Source organism: Phyllopteryx taeniolatus, chromosome 10 (assembly GCF_024500385.1).
Source record: "Phyllopteryx taeniolatus isolate TA_2022b chromosome 10, UOR_Ptae_1.2, whole genome shotgun sequence".
Lineage (NCBI taxonomy): Eukaryota > Metazoa > Chordata > Actinopteri > Syngnathiformes > Syngnathidae > Phyllopteryx > Phyllopteryx taeniolatus.
Window position 1 is genome coordinate 19,913,009 of NC_084511.1, and position 18,638 is coordinate 19,931,646.

Below are 18,638 nucleotides of genomic sequence, written 5' to 3' on the forward strand. Positions count from 1 at the left end.
AAAAGGTAAAAGGTCAGATCTGTCGCTTTCTTTCCACCTCTCTGCTGCTTGTAATTATCAAAAGTTCTTCAACGATTTAAAGAGTATGTCTTTTTATTTAAACCAGAACTGTTTTGTTCTCTTTGTCAGACCTAAGGCCCTATTGAAACAATATGACAAGTGACACTAAAATAATCTACTTTACACTGTGTAACTCAGTCTGATGAAACCACAGCTTCAGTCACCAGTGAAACCCAACAGCCTTACAACTAAGTGAAGACAAAAGACAAAAAGAGAAACCTGTTTCTTAGATGCTCGCACCTATCAGCACAAACACTGGGCCCACATGTCACAACTGCTGGTGTCATCCTTTGTATTTTAGCCATTTTAGTGTTAGTCTAGATGTTTTTGTGTTTTTGTTTTTTTTTAAACCATGACTGATATTTTCGCCATAGCCAGTGGCACAATAAGCATGATCATCCATTAAATTATGAATTAACCAATGACCACTTCTGAATGTTCTCTCTGGTGTCAACCCTCATAGATGTCTGTCAAAATAAATGTTGTGGATGTGCTGTATGTGTACATGGCTGGCACAAGGTGAAGTACTCTCTTGAATTTCAGATTCATTTATAGATTTCCTCTTGAGAAAGAAGGCCATGTTGTATGGACATGGTTTGAAAATGATAAAGGTATATGCATAACAGTTCTCTTTAGAGCTAGCACAATAAGATGCCATGGCAACTGCTAAAACAGCATTGGGAGGTGTTGTCATTAACCTTGGCACTGGAGCATTAAGTCACTGTCCAATGTTCTGATGAGCACGATCACATCTCAGTATCTCAGAGAAACAGTTTCCTTTGGTCACAAATAGACCAAACTCTTCTCACTGCTAAAACGGTGTTTGGCAAAATACCTGTAACAAAGCACACAATTTTTTTTTATCATTTTATGTTTATTTCTGAGATGCCATGGCAACTTTTGAATTTTTCATCTCCAAATATACTAGTTTGTTATTATGCCAGTATACTTGTGTTGCTTGTAGACTTGCTAAATGACATGGTAGAATCTAGTTCAGTGCATATTAACAGCTTTCTGTTGGCCTCTATTTTCACCACCCTTGTGTTCCTCAAGTGTTGAGGGTGCTATTCAAACAAACATGCTGTCAAGAAACATGCAGGAACAATGTCTGTTGTCCAAAAACCTGGTTGCAGCATTGTATCAAATGTGATGTGTTCTCTTGTTCACATGTAACAGACTTTGCTTGAATAGCATCTTTCATCACCCTTGTGTCATTGCTAAAGCTGAATTCCACTTCCCATCCTCTTCAGCAATCATCATATGATCATATTTCCGGTTTAACATGCAGGAATGTTACCAACGGAATTTCATTTTTATGCGTGCACCTGTTTGCTGTGGTAGCATGAATAGATGTTGTGCTATCAAGCAATTCAGTGACAATACTAACAATTGTTTTCTCTTTGCTTTGTGCCTATGCTGCCTCCTTGTCCCCCTGCCCCTGTACCCCTTTCCTGCTTTTCTGCGCCTGCTTCTCTTCTAGGTGTAAATAGGTGCACGCCCCCCTCATATCCGCCCCCCCAGGATCCCCTCAGTGCGGGGCAGTATGAGGTAACGGAGGACATGGCACAAGGAGAGGTTTTTGAATTCAGTCAATCCAAACGAGGCCAGGCTCCTTTCTGGCAGAATTTTAGTAGATTAGCTCCGTTTAAGAAATAGAGACTCTTTTGAAGGACCACCTATTTTTTCGTAGAAGCACTAAACACTGGATGATCGTGTCCCACAATGAAGAAAATACAAAAACATACTGACTTGAGACTTTCAAAGCTAAGGACCAATGTTAATATTGGGTGTGGTTGAAAGCAGCAAGAGGACTGAAGACTTTCACAGAATCAAGGGGAGGAATAAAACATAATAATTCATACTTGTTGAAAACATTCTTAGGTATCATGCTTCTCCAGCTGAGTCAACCGTCACTTGCACTCTCACTCAGATTCTGCAACACTTACCTGTATCATCACACCATCTGAATGTCCTGGAATTCGTAGAGATTGTTGTCTTACTCTCTTTAAATCCATTGTCTGAAGACACACACCAGAGAGAGCCAGGTGGTTGTATGATTGTGTCCAAGATCTTTCTGCGCTACTACACTATGTGAGATTACATGGTGCATTCTTGTGAATGTGTGGCCAAATAACGACAGACCTATGCTACTCGCCAAGGTGTCTGAAGTACCTGCAAAAGCGCGACTCTGTTGGGCGTCACCTCCCCCACCGCTATTTACAGACCATCTCTGCTCCACTCACGTCTTCATTTGGATCGCCTCTCTACTCGGTCTGGAGTAGCCCTCTCGTCGTAATGTCGCCCTCTCTTCGTCATCCTACCTTCTTCATCTCGTTACTCACCTGTTCAGCCTATATGATTTAGAGGAAGTGTTTCATTCCTTCAGAAACCTGCCACCGGCCATGATATGACCGCTACAGGAACAAATCAATAGTGGGAATTTCAGTACAGTGTATTAACATTCTTTCACCAAGCAGTTTTGACAGGGTATTCATATCCCATCACGCAAAATATCGAGGGCTGTCGGTTGTGGAGAGCTTGCCGGTCAGATGAACCTGCTGGGAGCAGGAGATAGGCAGACTACGTTCCAGCCGGCTAGTGCCAGAGCCCACCCCTTCTCTCCTCAGAGACCACCCCTGTAGCACTGTGCTGGTAGCTTACGGACTGTTTAGAAAGACCACGGCCCACTTCTGCAAATACACCAAGAGCTAGCATTGAGGTTGATCTTTAAAATGTCTGGGGTTTTTTTGTCAACTCATGATTTATTTGTATTTATTTATTTTATTTTTTTTACTTATTTTTTACATTTTGTTGAAGATTGATGTGCACGGATGGCTGTAGGTAGACCTCTAACCACCACAAGGAGGTCAAAACAGGCAGATATAAAGAAAAAGAAGAATATATTCGTCTGATATGAGTATGGAGGCACAAAGACGAACATAATGTGTAGCATGCTGGCATTTTCTGATTGTGATTCATGTATCTCTACAGATTGCAGTTTAAAATCTTGGCTTGGCATTGCCTCCCCCATCATGTTGTTTATTCAGATCTGGCACAGAGTTCCACACTATTAACTGAATTTCTGAAGACTTGTTTCACCCGCAATGAACAAGAGACTTCAGTATAGCAGTTAGAAAAACAAAGATCTTCTTGAAAAGGCTTGTGTTCGTTGCTACTGCAGGAATGTAAGCAAAACATCTGTCCAAGGTTTGTGAGAATAGTTTGACTTCAGACACATTTCGTTTGGATTCACTGGAAAGTACATGTACGTATCTGAGCAATGTGCCATCATTACTTTATTACTCAGTATGAAAGAGTTATTCACGATATTGTTCTATGTAATTTGTTTGCCTTCAAAAAGGCCTTTAAAATTCCTGGGAAAACAGCATAGAATTTATTTAAACAGTATGTTGTACAATCTGTGTTTTGTTTCAGTAAAGAAAGTTGAGACATGGATGAGTGGTGTCGCTCCCAGTCCGATTGCTTTGGAAGATAATTCCCTTCACCAACAACATACGGTTCCTAGACAATGATAACCTCAGGTCCAGTGCTGCGCCCACCCCACTTCCTAACCCCCGCAGATGCAAATGCACACAGAGACACACAATCATGCGCACTTACTGGCCCATTGTGCTGCGGAGAAGAGAGATGCTATATAACAGTGCCTTCCAGCATTCCACTAGTGATTATCTGTTCAGTTTCACAGGCAGATTCAAATTTGTCACGTATTTTCCCTTCAGTGTTGGACTTCCAACGGTCTCTTCCTTTCTCTCGCACGAGATCCACTCGGACAGATATCTCTTCCACATGAGTCGTTTCTGTGCACACGGCACACTCCAAACACTTACTTTGTTATTACTATATTACATAGCAGCAATTATCTTGCACAATTATAAGTTATTTTTATTTCAGATAGATTATTTAGAAATGACATGGAATTCCTTTATTGTTGAAAGACGATTTCTTTGGAATATATATTAGAAATCATTAGTTTTGCATAGTGGAGTTGTAGTGTTGAAATAATATTATAAGCAATGGGTTATGAATTAAATAAGAAAAGTCATCTATTTTAACTTTATCAGCTACACACTGTAAATAGTGTAAAAAGAACAGATCATATATTTGGATATTGGTATTTTGCGTTGGAGACGAATGTTGTTCCAGTTCTAGCGTATGGTAGAGCTCAGTAACAGGTAAATGCATGCTTGTGGCATCCAATACTTTGCATGAGACTTAAAACAACTCTTTATGGTTTGTTTACTTTTAATGGGATTTTTCCACCATGATGCATTCAGTTGTGAACCCACTGTCATCTCACCAGAGGGAGTTCTGGTCTCTGTCCACCTGTCTCCTTGCTTATGTCATGTTTACGCTTGTAGCTTTTGTTCTTATTCTATGTCAGGAATTGGAGAGGGACTTATCCTCACACAGAGTCAGAGTGAGGTCCTGATAGGTCAAATGAAATATTTGCCAAACTGGCATTCTGTGTGCCAAATATTAGATGTTCTCTCTTTTTTATTCCAATCTACACTGGCACAGCTCTAATCGCTGGTTATTTATGGGTACCAGTAGCGCTGAGCTTCAGATGATCACGCAAAACGGGTATAGGTTTTCTATGACAACCAAATAGGAGTTAGCACTGATCATGGCTGTTGTGTGTAGATTTTTAGTCGATCAGAAGAGCCGAATGCATCTGTAGGGATGTGCTAAAAATAATCCTAATCCTGAAGACACACACAGAGTACTTCATTACAATTCGTATCATGCTCTTGTTCAAAATAATGCTCTGAAGTATAACAACTTGACAGTAAAGATCATTTTCTCACTTGTATTTATTTAATTAGTAGCCAGTGTTCAATGTTGTAACTTTGGAGCCAAATTGTTCAAACAATGTATATCTTGGTTTTGTTGATCTCATAAGGTTAACATTCTGATCGTTTATTCAAGGCCCAGACGATGGCCTTCAGTGAAGGTCATTTTAATACTATTGGTTTTCCAATCATGTCCTGAGACAGCCAAGTTAGCGAACAGAGTGCATAGGAGGCTGCTTTTTATTCCAATGTGTATACAAAACACTTGCATATAGAGCATTGCCACATCACCACTAGAGACCTCTTGGTTGCATCTGAACAGTCAGGGTACCGCAGAGTACAATGAGCCATATTAGATGTGGTTTTCAATGACTGCAATGTGATCCCACTTTTAGAAACAGACGATTCACTGTATAATACCATATAGTCCAAGGTTTAGGTTTTGCCTACCGTAGAAAATTAACTCACTGCCCAAAATCATTTGTCTCCACATGCAAACATTTGTCATTTTTGTTATTGCTGGTATTTTGAGTTTGATGATTTGATGTAGAAATTAAAAATAATGCTTATTCAATCCAGAAACTGTGAATGGGAGACTGGGGAAGTCAACTGTATGTACATTATATGTTTTGGTGTATTCCGAAGCACTGGGAAAATGTTGTACTTCGCTGTAAAAAAAGAAAAGAAAAAAAAAGAATCCATATCTGATATAGCTGTACTTTTGTTGACAATAAAACCTCTCCAGATTGGTGTCGGGCGTTTGTGTGTGAGTGAGTGCATTGGTTTAGATTTCCTGTCCTGGGACATTTTGTGGCATTTCTAATATTTGGCACATGGATTAATTAATGATGAATTCAAAGAGATTGTTTGGGGGGAAATGTTGGAAAGCAGCGGCGTAGTTGGGGAGAGACGTGCGTCTTTCTGAATCTTTCCCCCAAACTAGTGTCAATTAAAAAGAATTCACATTTGTGAGAGACTGAATTCAGAGTATTTTGACTTTTTCAAAATAATATATACAAAAATGTCAAACCTTTCCATTTTGTTTGCAATAAGGTTGCTGGCAAGAATTATGTCTTACTGAATTTTTGTGTTTAGTGTTGCCATTGGACTTTCAACTGTCTTGCTACTAATGCTTTATTTACTGTCATTGTCATCCTCACTCGGGTCGTGGGTGTGCTGGAGCCTATCCCAGCTGACTCTGGGCGAGAGGTGGGGTACACCCTAAACTGGTCGCCCGGTAATCGCAGGGCACATATAAACAAACAACCACTCACATTTACACCTAGAGGCAATTTAGAGTCTTCAGTCAACCTACCAAGCATGTTTTTGGGATGTTGGAGGAAACCGGAGTACCCGAAGAAAACCCACGCAGGCACTGGCAGAACATGCAAACTCCACACAGGCGAGTCCGTTTTTGGACCTGGGTCATCAGAACTGAGGACCTGAGGGAGATGTAGTAATAAGTCAATTAGTAATAAGATTTATGCAAATACTGCTCCTCTTTTTCCGGCGAGCTGTTAAGACTCATTGGCGTGATGCGGTGTGGGTGTGTGTTTTTTAGAGGTTTGCTCCAGTTGTGACTCTTCAGATGAAGGCATTGAACTCTTTATGTGGGAGAAGATACTTGCAAAATCAAAAGACACGCTACGCGTGACTGAAGACAAAAATAGCTCAGCTAAACTTCCTTTGGCCAGGCCCAAGGTTGAGTCAGATCAATGAGTAGCACAACTGCGGCCTCTAGTGCCCATCAATGATGTTACACTTAACAAGGACATGGAAGCGTTTGTCAAGGACTAAAGTATTGGGACGTCCTTGAGGCTTTGACACCAAACGAAAGTCAAAACAAAAGAAAGATTGTCTGCGGCCCATTCATCCAAAAGAGCATTGTGTTGGACAAGCAGACCTGTCTCCCAATCTGTTCTATGCGTATGAGATCCAGGTCCTCTTTGGTTCTTTAATATCAAACCCGTCAAATCATGGCATCCCTGAAGTGTTCCCACAAAGAACTGTCCAACATACCTTGGTATGAAAAATAATTCCGATTCCGAGTTCCGAGGAACTTAGTCCAACACAACCCTTGATCAGTTACAGTAATTGTAGTAAAGTCATACATTCATTTACAATTCAAACATTGATTAAAAAATAATTCTAAATCATTTTACTGCACCAGAAACTCATATGTCCTTTGAAACAACAGACATTTCGTTGACTATTGTCCACTTACGTAGCAGCTTGTGGTTTAGTGATTGCCATGTCTGCCTCACAAATATGAGGTTTGATGTTTAAATTTTAGATTTTTGGGGGGGAAAGTTTGCTCCAATTTTCCCGTGTTGAGTTAGTTGCATATTCTCCCCGTGCTTGTTGTTGTTGTTTCAGTTACGCTGGCTTCCTCACACGTTCCTAAAACACAGTGGCGCTGATGTGCATTTTGTAGCCTTCAGTGGGGATTTACCCGAGTCATTAATACCATTGTTATCATGTTGCAATTATACTATACACAAATGCAACATAACAGTACATCATCTGGAGCAGCTATCCATCCATCCATTTTCTGAGCCGCTTATCCTCACAAGGGTGCCTAACCCAGCTAACTGTGGGCAGGAGGCGGGGTACACTCTGAACTGGTTGGCAGCCAATCGCAGGGCACATACAAACAAACAACCATCCGGACTCACATTCACACCTACGGGCAATTTAGAGTCTTCAATTAACCTACCATGCATGTTTTTGGGATGTGGGAGGAAACCGGAGTGCCCGGAGAAAACCCATGTAGGAACGTTATTTAATAACATGTGACTAAAACATGAAAAAATACATTATACTCACTCACAGTGATGCTGATTATTAAATGTATTGAAGTGTGCAAATCGTTATAGAGGAGTTTTGCTCGTTGAACCTGACTTTCTCTGACCAACCAATCAAATGACAAAAAAATGCTGACGTTGCTGCGGGTCAGCTAGCAGGCCTTTTGAGGTGAGTTTGAAATCTGAATCAAGAAACAGCAGCATCGCTAACATAGTTTAAGTTATATCGGCCAACACTACTGATTCTGAAGTTCTGTGGCCCAGATTAGATTGACATGGCAGCACATATAGGCTTAAATCTAGTTCTGAAATCTGTCTGGAATCACGTACTGGAGGCGAACAGTGGAGCCTTGAGAAACGCTACGAAATGAAGAGTGCTCGGAATAAATTCATACAATTTTATGAAACAAATACATATGTGCCCTGCGATTGGCTGGCAACCAGTGCAGGCTCTTGCTCAGTTAGTTGAGATAGGCTCCATCTTACCCGCAACCATAATGAGGACAAGCTGTACAGAAAATGAATAAATAGATGTGTAATCCAATTTATTTATTTTTTAACTCGAAGAGGACTTAATAAACAACACTGACATAAAAATTATTGCTGCTTGTTCTGATGCTAACTGGAACATCCCACGTGTTCAGAGGTGTTGTGCTTCAGGTAGTTCCTCAGGAGAAGAGGAACGTCCAAACTGTCAATGGCAGGATCTTTGTTAGCAAAATGAAGGTATCTGCGGAATGCTAGGCGAGTCTGTGACATCAGAGGTTTGGGACAAACTGGGGCAGAAAGACACAAAAAGTTAAAGCAACAGTTGAACTTTTTTGTGACAAAATGAAATCACAGTCATAGGGGTCTTACCCCTTTCTTTGAGCAGCAGAGCCAAGGCTTCATTCTGCTTTGTTGTCTTGTCAACAATGAGTGTCGGCAGATATACATCTGCTCCAAAGTCTATAAGAAGTTGGATGTACTCCACGCCGCAACCATAACGCAAACATACCTCCAGGACAGTCTTCGGCTGCTTTATTCGGGCCAGCATTTTCTCATCTGTGCAGTTATAGTTAGGGTTAGTTCCATGGAGGAGTAGGAGTTTAAAGCAGTCCAGATGTCCGTACACTGCTGAGATATAAAGAGGCCCTCGGCATGCCGTAGCGTTAGATGCCCACTCTGGTCCTTTGGGTCGAACGTCCACCTCTGCTCCAAAGCGGAGCAGCTCTTGAAGAATGTCCACATCCCCTTCTCGAGCAGCTGTCAGCACCGGCGAAGAGTTGTTGTGCTGGCTTCCGTTTGGGTCGGCTCCGGCCTTCAGGAGAGCCACCACACAGTCCAGATGTTTGCCGCTAACAGCCGAGAACAATGGCGTCTGGGCCTTCACGTCCAGGCTATCTACCTGGACATGATCACACCAATAATGCTTTCATTCATTTTCCAAATCACTTATCCTGTATTTCAATTATCAAACAAAAATCCACTCCCCTATGGAGTTTCATTTTATTTTCATTAAAACAGCTAAAATGGTTCAAGAAACAAGCGAGGTAGACACAAATAACCAGCATATAGACCTGCAGGTTAATTTATTATGTGTATTTTATTGTGTTTGTAGTTTGCAATGATGTAGAACTCCACTTATATTTCTGAGAGGCATTTCTATTTTTTGAAATGTAAAAAAGGTCATTGAAATATAAACAACTTTGATGCAGTGCAGTTTTGCACATGCTGTCAAAGTTTCTCACCTTATTCGGCTGAGGTTATTTCCAAGCGAAACGTATTACACATTTTTATATCATGCTGGGCGGCACGGTGGACGACTGGTTAGAGCGTCTGCCTCACAGTTCTGAGGACCGGGGTTCAATCCCCGGCCCCGCCTGTGTGGAGTTTGCATGTTCTCCCCGTGCCTGCGTGGGTTTTCTCCGGGCACTCCGGTTTCCTCCCACATCCCAAAAACATGCATGGCAGGTTAATTGACAACTCTAAATTGTCCGTAGGTGTGAATGTGAGTGGGAATGGTTGTTTGTTTCTATGTGCCCTGCAATTGGCTGGCAACCAGTTAAGGATGTACCCCGCCTCCTGCCCGATGATAGCTGGGATAGGCTCCAGCACGCCCGCGACCCTAGTGAGGAGAAGTGGCTCAGAAAATGGATGGATGGATGGATGGATGGATGGCTGCATATATCTTGCTGTCAAATTTTCTCTCAATAAATTAAAGAGCTCTTCGACACCACTGTACCTCTAAAACTATCCAACTAGCGTTATTTTTATAAAATAATCAAATTCTGAAATAAATTGGGTGCTGGGATCCATGTTGATATTTTTTTTTTAGCTTTTTATTTAATTAATTTGTTTGGGTGTCAGTGTTGTTTTGGTCTAAAATAGACTGCTTCTATCACAGTGGTTCATATTAAAATAAGATCAGTGAAGATCGTTCAGAGCTCAGTGAAGCCTATCTGATCTAACATGAAAGGTGGCGTCCTGTAATTATGCAGCTTTAATGCATAATATGTTCAACGCGTGTAAAATGCTGAAGGCACAACATGTTTTGATTTCTAATCTGAATACATAACCAGCCCGAGAGTCACAGGTGACCCCTCTACCTCCACACTGCTGCACATCACAAATACCTCTGCACCGTGCTCCAGTAGCAGCTCCAGGCACTTCAGGTGTCCCAAAGCAGCAGCAGTCCGTAAGGGGGTTACGGGGACTCCCCAGCCACTTCGACTGTTGATAGACCTCCTGTAGCTCTCCTGAGAAAGAAGCTGCGAGAGGAGAAAGATGTTGTCGCTGCTCACGGCGTTGTTTAATGATTGACTCAGCGCGTTGTCCTCATCGTCCTCCCTGGGCTGCAGCAGTGAGAAGATCTTGGAGATGTCCATCAAACTCATGTCGACAGCTCGACCCACGGGCATATTTATCTCCAGGCCGGTGCGAGTTAAAGCTCTGCCATCTGCAAATGCAGACAATGGGGATGGTAATGCACCCAAACATATCTGTCGTTTGTTTGTGTCTATTTGAGCACAGGTCTATGTGACAGCTGTGATTATACTGTGCATATGTAATGCCACAAACTGTTGGACACGAATGGATCATTACATCTTTAAAAGCCGACATTATTGTGAAAATGACACATTCCTAAAACAAAAACTCACCTTATTCGGCTGAGGTTATTTCCAAGCAAAAACGACGCAATCACCTTCAAGTTACATTCAGGAAAGGAAATAAGTAGGTACATAGGGCAAAACCTGTGCGTGTCTGTGAATGTGTGATGCATGGAGAAACTTGTGAGTTGTAAAAGGTGCCCGATAGTGTGTTTGTGTGTGAGTTTAAGGGGCTAAAACGTCTGGGGGGAGGGGGGGGGGGGGGGGGGGGGGGGGGGGGGGCTAAATTTAGACCACAGATGGGCCTGGCTGAACTTCCATTCTTGGAGAGTTGAAGCGCAGGTTTAAAATTAGAAAGGTGATAGACCAGTGACACTCTTTGATTGGTGTGTGTCTGAGTGTGTGCGCATGTATGTGTCACTGATGTCCAGGACAAAAACACAAATGGAACAGATGTGTTTATGTCTGTATGCCAGAATTAAAGGCGTGTAGAATGTTATCAAGCACGACCGTTGTGCCACTTTGTCCTGGCAGAGTAAGTATGCAAATTAAGTTTCATTTACATATTTGCCACGGTTACAGGTGAATAAAAGCTGAAAAATCACAGAAGAATCCTGGCATCGCTGCTATCCTCCTCACTCTCCCAATCCCCAGTTTCTCAACAGAAGCCATTTTAGTAAGTGTCAGCTGCGTGACTGCGAGACATTTCCACCGTGAAGCCAGCAATCAGCTGTTCTTTTGCCAAGCCTAACTCATAATAGAATGTAACACCACATTCTTTCTGCAGATGGCAAATAGTCGAGATTGCTGGCATTCACTGAATACACCATGGAGAAGTTTTCAATTATTTGATAACATGTACACATGCTACAGTATGTCACAAAAGTGAGTACGTGCTTCACATTTCTGTAAATATATTTCTAGTTTATTTTTAAAATGGGACAACACTAAAGAATTTACACTTTGCTATGATGTATAGTTGTATGTGCTTGCTTAACTGTGTGAATTTAATGTTCTCTCAAAATAATGCAATACACAGCCATTAACGTCCAAAACACTGGCAACAAAAGTGAGTACACCCCTAAGTGAAAATGTCCAAATTGTGCCCAAAGTGTAGATATTTTGTGTGGCCACCGTTATTTTCCAGCAGGTTGCCACTGGAATTATTTTCCACTCCTCCACGATGATATCGGTGACCTCATGGATGTTAGAGACCTTGTGCTCCTCCACCTTCCATTTATGGATGCCTCACAGATGCTCACTAGGATTTAGGTCAGGGGACATAGAACACTTGGTCAGTCCATCACCTGAGTGGTTTTGTTGAAGGTGTGTTTGTTTCCAATGGAGGGGATCATTCTCTGCTGCAATCTGCTTATAGCCTAGTGCTTATTTTAGTCGATCAACAATTCCTTTTTCAGGTATTCAGATAGTGCTTGACTCCCATGAGGTGTATATTGAACACCCAGTGACTAGTATGAGAGTGCGAGAGTGATAACCTGTATGTACCGTTCAGCATCAATTATGCCTTCACAGATGTGCAAGTTACCAATGCCATGGGCACGAGCACAGCCCAATATCATCACAGATGCTGGCATTTGAACTTGGTGCACTGATAACAATTCAAATTGTCCTTTTCCTCTTTGGCCCGGAGGACACCACATCCATGATTTCCAAAAACAATTTGAAATGTGGACTCGTCAGACCAAAGCACACTTTTGCGCATTGCGTCAGTCCATCTCAGATGATCTCGGGCCCAGACAAGCCGGCGGCGTTTCAAGGTGTTGTCGATATATGGCTTTCGCTTTGCATGTTAGAGTTTTAACTTGCATTTGCAGATGTAGCAACAAATTGTGTTAACTGATAATGGTTTTCTGAAGTGTTCCTGAGCCAATGCGGCAATATCATTTAGACAATGATGTCGGTTTTTCATGCAGTGCCGCCTGAGGGATCGAAGGTCAGGGGCATTCAATGTTGGTGTTCGGCCTTGTCGCTTTCATGCAGGAATCACTCCAGATTCACTGAATATTTTGATGAGATTATTGACCGTAGATAATGAAATCCTTAAATTCCTAGCAATTGTACATTACTGTTATTGTTACATTATTATTTGCTGATGCAGTCGTTCACAAAGTGGTGAACCTGCTTGTGAACAACTGTGCCTTACGGGGATGCTCCTTTTCTACCCAATCATGACACTCCCCTGTTTCCAATTAACCTGTTCACCTGTGGAATGTTCCAATCAAGTGTTTTTTTTTTTTTTTAGCATTCCTCAACTTTCCCAGTCTTTTGTTTTTTGGAACATGTTCCGGGAGTCAAAATCAAAATGAATATTTTTATATGAGAATATTGGAAAAAAAAAAAACGATTTTTATCAGTTTGAACATTAAATATGTTGTCTTTGTAGTGTATTCAATTGAATATTCTGTAGGTTGAAAGGGATTTTCAAATCATTGTATTCTGTTTTTATTTACATTTTACACAATGTCCCAACTCCATTGGAATTGAGGTTTGTGTAACATATAAAGTATACATGTCCATAAAACCCTATATACTGTAGTAAGATACATTGTCGTCAAAAAGTGAGTGCACGTGTTTAAAACCTCAACAATAAACGTACTGTATATAGGCTAATAATTACATGAAAACTTGGGTAACTGTTTTTGATTCAAACTTTCCTTATTTGCTTTATATAATGAGAACAATCTCTCATCGTTATCATAAATAAATAAAAAACTGAATATATTGAATTTGCATCCTCGTTTTTTCTCCACTTGATGGCGATAGTGATACATTGATTTCATAGAGTGTTCTTGTAAACACAAAAAGAAGACTGCTTGCCAAAAAATATATATATATTTTATTCGTACATTTGTAGTTGGTAAGGCACGTATTTTGAAATTAATTGGTGTCCTTGCTTCTTCCTGTGTGCAAGCATAAAGGTAAGGAATTGCTTAGTTTTTTCATACCGTTTTAATTTGATTATTTTATATTGATTTATATTTTATATTGCCAAATCACGACTGTTTCTTTGAACCAATCCGATTTCGAATTCGCCGCACATCCAAAATAGCATCGACATTTTTCTGTCCTCTGATAAGTCGGTCCAAGCAAAAAGAGTTAGAGCAAAGATCAGTAAGCAAAATAGTGTACGTCAGTAGCGATCAGCAAGCTTTAAAACACTTAATAATCAGCATCTCTGGTGAGTAGGATGCAAATTTAACTACATTATAATGCTTTTGTTGTGTACCAAATGCACAGCCTGCCACTGGTAGGATAATTTTTTTCGTGTGCGTGTCCTTGACCAAGCCCAGCAACGTTAGCGTGAGGCCTCTTGGGAGGTTAAGATTTGGCAACCCCCTTCTCAAGGTCAAGCCCGTCCCGCTTTGTTTCATTTTACAGCTGAGGGTAAAAATTCTCTCAGACAAGATGAGAAGGGTGAGGAGTCATTCATGTGTAGCACACAAGCCAACAGAAAGCAAGTGTCCGGCCTTTTCGTCATGTTCTGTGTGCGCTGGTTCGTGTTAATGCATGTGTGTATATGCTTTCTGTTTTGCACTGTGGTCAGTGTGAGGAGTAACAGTTTCTGTGGCCTTGAAAACTTTTATCAGAACGAAGACACAATTGCAGTACCAGACACTGCAAGGCAGACTAAATACACCCATGAGCTTTATGGCCTAGGTCCAAACATCTCTAATATTGATGTCTCCTGGAGACACCAAAGTGTTTAATCTGATGCCGTTGGACCTTTTGAACAATTCTTTCACAGGAATTGTGTGCATGTTAGTAGTTTGCCGAAAACGCCTCGTCGCCCTTCAATGCCCCTCTTTGGATTTGGGAGTAACTATTTTGTGGAAATATGCGGGTCACAGCAACCTGTGGTCGCCTTAGCAACTACGATGGAACGTGGAGTTGCCCTGGCAACAGATGAAATGAGAGGTTACCGTGACAAAAACACTACAGGAACTCATTTAGCAGGACCTCACTGTCCTTTTTCCGACAGATCGCAGCATGACAGGCACATCATTTGTACAATGTGAGGGACAATGTTAAGGTGGAGTCAAATGTTTCTATGTCTTCATTTTTAATATGCTGGCCACACCAATCTGATTGTCCAATGGAAACCAATCCTTATGTTGCATACTACAAATACTCACTGGATGCTTCATCAGGCAAACATGAGATTCTGTACAACTCTTATATCAGAAATAATACTTTTAGTTGACACCCATCCATCCATCCATTTTCTACCGCTTATCCGAGGTCGGCTCGCGGGGGCAGTATCTTTTGCAGGGACGCCCAGGCTTCCCTCTCCCCAGCCACTTCATCCGTCTCTTCCGGGGGGATCCCGAGGCGTTCCCAGGCCAGCCGAAGGATGTAGTCTCTCCAGCGTGTCCTGGGTCGTCCCCGGGGTCTCCTCCCAGTGGGACCTCACCAGGGAGGCGTCCGAGAGGCATCCGAATCAGATGCCCCAGCCACCTCATCTGGCTCCTCTCGATGTGGAGGAGCAGCGGCTCTACTCTGAGCTCCTCCCGGATGACCGAGCTTCTCACCCTAACTCTAAGGGAGAGCCCGGACACCCTGCGGAGGAAACTCATTTCGGCCGCTTGTATCCGGGATCTTGTTCTTTCGGTCACGACCCACAGCTCGCGACCATAGGTGAGGGCAGGAACGTAGATCGACCGGTAAATCGAGAGCTTCGCCTTCCGGCTTAGCTCCTTCTTTACCACAACGGATCGATACAAAGTCTGCATCACTGCAGACGCTGCACCGATCTGCCTGTCGATCTCCTGTTCCATTCTTCCCTCACTCGTGAACAAGACCCCAAGATACTTTAACTCCTCCACTTGGGGCAGGATCTCATCCCTGGAGAGGGCACGCCACCCTTTTCCGACTGAGGACCATGGTCTCAGATTTGGAGGTGCTGATTCTCATCCCAGCCACTTCACACTCAGCTGCGAACTGCTCCAGTGAGAGTTGGAGGTCACGGCTTGAGGAAGCCAACAGAACCACATCATCTGCAAAAGGCAGAGATGCAATACTGAGGCCACCAAACCGGACCCCCTCTATGGCTCGGCTGCGCCTAGAAATTCTGTCCATAAAGGTTATGAACAGAATCGGTGACAAAGGGCAGCCTTGGCGGAGTCCAACCCTCACCGGAAACGGGTCCGACTTACTGCCGGATATGCGGACCAAACTCTGACTCCGGTCGTACAGGGACCGAACAGCCCGTATCAGGGGGTTCGGTACCCCATACTCCCAAAGCACCCCCCACAGGACCCCCCAAGGGACACGGTCGAACGCCTTCTCCAAGTCCACAAAACACATGTAGACTGGTTGTGCGAACTCCCATGCACCTTCGAGGACCCTGCCGAGGGTGTAGAGCTGGTCCACTGTTCCACGGCCAGGATGAAAACCACACTCCTCCTCCTGAATCTGAGATTCAACTTCCTCCTGTAGTTGGAACAGGGGGGACCACCACCCCAGTCTGCCAATCCAGAAGCACTGTCCCCGATGTCCACGCGATGTTGCAGAGGCGTGTCAACCAGGACAGCCCTACAACATCCAGAGCCTTGAGGAACTCCGGGCGAATCTCATCCACCCCCGGGGCCTTGCCACCGAGCAGCTTTTTAACCACCTCGGTGACCTCGACCCCAGAGATAGGAGAGCCCACCTCAGAGAACCCAGACTCTGCTCCCTCACGGGAAGGCGTGTCGGTGAAATTGAGGAGGTCTTGAGGAGTATTCTCCCCACCGGCTCACAACGTCCCGAGTCGAGGTCAGCAGCGCCCCATCCCCACTATACAGAGTGTTGATGGTGCACTGCTTCCCCCTCCTGAGACGCTGGATGGTGGACCAGAATTTCCTCGAAGCCGTCCGGAAGTCTTTCCCCATGGCCTCACCGAACTCCTCCAATGCCCAAGTTTTTGCTTCAGCGACCACCAAAGCTGCATTCCGCTTGGCCAGCCGGTACCCATCAGCTGCCTCAGGAGTCCCACGGGCCAAAAAGGCCTTCTTCAGCTTGATGGCATTCCTCACCGTTGGTATCCACTAACGGATTCGGGGATTGCCGCCACGACAGGCACCACCCACCTTATGGCCACAGCTCCGGTCGGCTGCCTCAGCAATGGAGGCCCGGAACATGGTCCACTCGGACTCGATGTCCCCCGCCTCCCCCGGAACATGAGCAAAGTTCTGTCGGAGGTGGGAGTTGAAACTCCTTCTGACAAGGGATTCTGCCAGACGTTCCCCCACCATCGGAGCCAACTCACCACCAGGTGGTGATCAGTTGACAGCTCCGCCCCTCTCTTCACCCGAGTGTCCAAGACATGCGGCCGCAAGTCCGATGACACGACCACAAAGTCGATCATCAAACTGCGACATAGGGTGGACACCCTTATACTTGAACATGGTGTTCATTATGGACCATCCGTGATGAGCACTAAAGTCCAATAACAGAACACCGCTCGGGTTGTGATCGGGGGGGGGGCGTTCCTCCCAATCACGCCCTTCCAGGTCTCACTGTCATTGCCCACGTGAGCATTGAAGTCCCCCAGCAGAACGATGGAGTCCCCAGCCGGAGCGCTCTCCAGCAACCCCTCCAAGGACTCCAAAATGGGTGGGTACTCTGAACTGCTGTTTGGTGCATAGGCACAAACAACAGTCAGGCGGAGGGAGGCTACCCTCTTGTCCACCGGGGTGAACCCCAACGTACAGGCGCCGAGCCAGGGAGCAATAAGTATACCCACACCTGCTTGGCGCCCCTCTCACCGTGGGCAACTCCAGAGTGGAAGAGAGTCCAACCCCTCTCGAGAGGACTGGTACCAGAGCCCAAGCTGTGCGTGGAGGCGAGTCCGATTATATCTAGTCGGAACTTCTCAACCTCACACACCAGCTCGGGCTCCTTCCCTGCCAGAGAGGTGACATTCCACGTCCCGAGAGCCAGCTTCTGTAGCCGGGGATCGGATTGCCAAGGTCCCCGCTCGCACTTCACCCGACCCCTATGGCCCCTCCCACAGGTGGTGAGCCCATGGGAAGGGGGACCCACGTTACCCTTTCGGGCTGTGCCCAGCCGGGCCACTTGGGTGCAGGCCCGCCCACCAGGTGCTCGCCTTCGAGCCCCACCTCCAGGAGCATGGATGGATGGCTGGATTATTATCATATGATGATGAGGCAGTAAGGCTAGACGTTTAGGAACAGGGTTTAAAATATTTTACCATGGTGTAGATGGGAAGAGAAATGGAGTAGGGGTTATTTTAAAGGAACAGTTAGCTAAGAATGTCTTGGAGGTGAAAGGAGTGTCAGATCAGGCGATGAGGCTGAAACTTGAAATGGAAGGTGTCATGTATAATGTGATTAGCCGCTATGCCCCACAAGTAGGACGTGACCTACAGGTGAAAGAGAAATTCTGGAAGGAGCTAGATGAAGTAGTTCTGAGCATCCCAGACAGAGAGAGAGTCGTGATTGGTGCAGATTGTAATGGACATGTTGGTGAAGGAAACAGGGGTGATGAAGAAGTGATGGGTAAGTACAACATCCAGGAAAGGAACCTCTGCTAGGATAAAGGGCAGTTTATAAGACAGTGGTGAGGCCAGCTATGATGTACGGATTAGAGACAGTGGCACTGAAGAGACAACAGGAAGCAGAGCTGCAGATGGCGAAAATTAAGATGTTGAGGTTCGCTCTCGGAGTGACCAGGTTGGATAAAATTAGAAATGAGCTCATCAGAGGGACAGCCAAGGTTATATGTTTTGGAGACAAAGTTAGAGAGAGCAGACTTCAATGGTTTGGAGACGTCCAGAGGAGAGATAGTGAGTATATTGGTTGAAGGGTGATGAGGATGGAGCCCCATACACACTTGTTATTGTGGAGGAGTAT

At 44.1% G+C, this 18,638-nt stretch overlaps 2 protein-coding genes across 13 annotated transcripts in view; one reads left to right on the top strand and one right to left on the bottom strand.

Annotated features, from left to right (window-relative positions):
* LOC133485269 (rho guanine nucleotide exchange factor 9) overlaps positions 1–5,622 on the top strand; it is a 60,743-nt gene extending 55,121 nt beyond the window's left edge. For 11 of the 12 annotated variants that reach the window (XM_061788704.1, XM_061788706.1, XM_061788708.1 and 8 more), the window contains one exon: positions 1,541–5,622. In XM_061788704.1, the coding sequence (XP_061644688.1) occupies positions 1,541–1,716 (176 nt within the window). In that variant the 3' untranslated portion in view covers positions 1,717–5,622. The remainder of the gene's footprint in view (positions 1–1,540) is intronic. The other variant, XM_061788707.1, reaches the window with a different exon arrangement.
* Positions 5,623–7,860: 2,238 nt separating this feature from the next.
* On the bottom strand, positions 7,861–11,009 carry asb12b (ankyrin repeat and SOCS box-containing 12b). Its single transcript, XM_061788720.1, has 4 exons — positions 10,816–11,009; positions 10,291–10,613; positions 8,534–9,062; positions 7,861–8,451 (listed from the first exon to the last, which is right to left on the bottom strand). Exons 2-4 carry the CDS (start codon positions 10,573–10,575, stop codon positions 8,294–8,296), a joined length of 972 nt encoding a protein of 323 aa, XP_061644704.1. The 5' UTR covers positions 10,576–10,613; positions 10,816–11,009; the 3' UTR covers positions 7,861–8,293.
* Positions 11,010–18,638: the final 7,629 nt, after the last annotated feature.

Excerpts from the sequence above, each read along its gene's own strand:
- asb12b (XM_061788720.1), bottom strand. The coding sequence starts at position 10,575 with ATGCCCGTGGGTCGAGCTGTCGACATGAGTTTGATGGACATCTCCAAG. Across the intron at positions 9,063-10,290 it reads TACTGGAGCACGGTGCAGAG|GTAGATAGCCTGGACGTGAA; the intron begins GTATTTGTGATG and ends GATCATGTCCAG. Across the intron at positions 8,452-8,533 it reads TCTGCTGCTCAAAGAAAGGG|TTTGTCCCAAACCTCTGATG; the intron begins GTAAGACCCCTA and ends TTTCTGCCCCAG.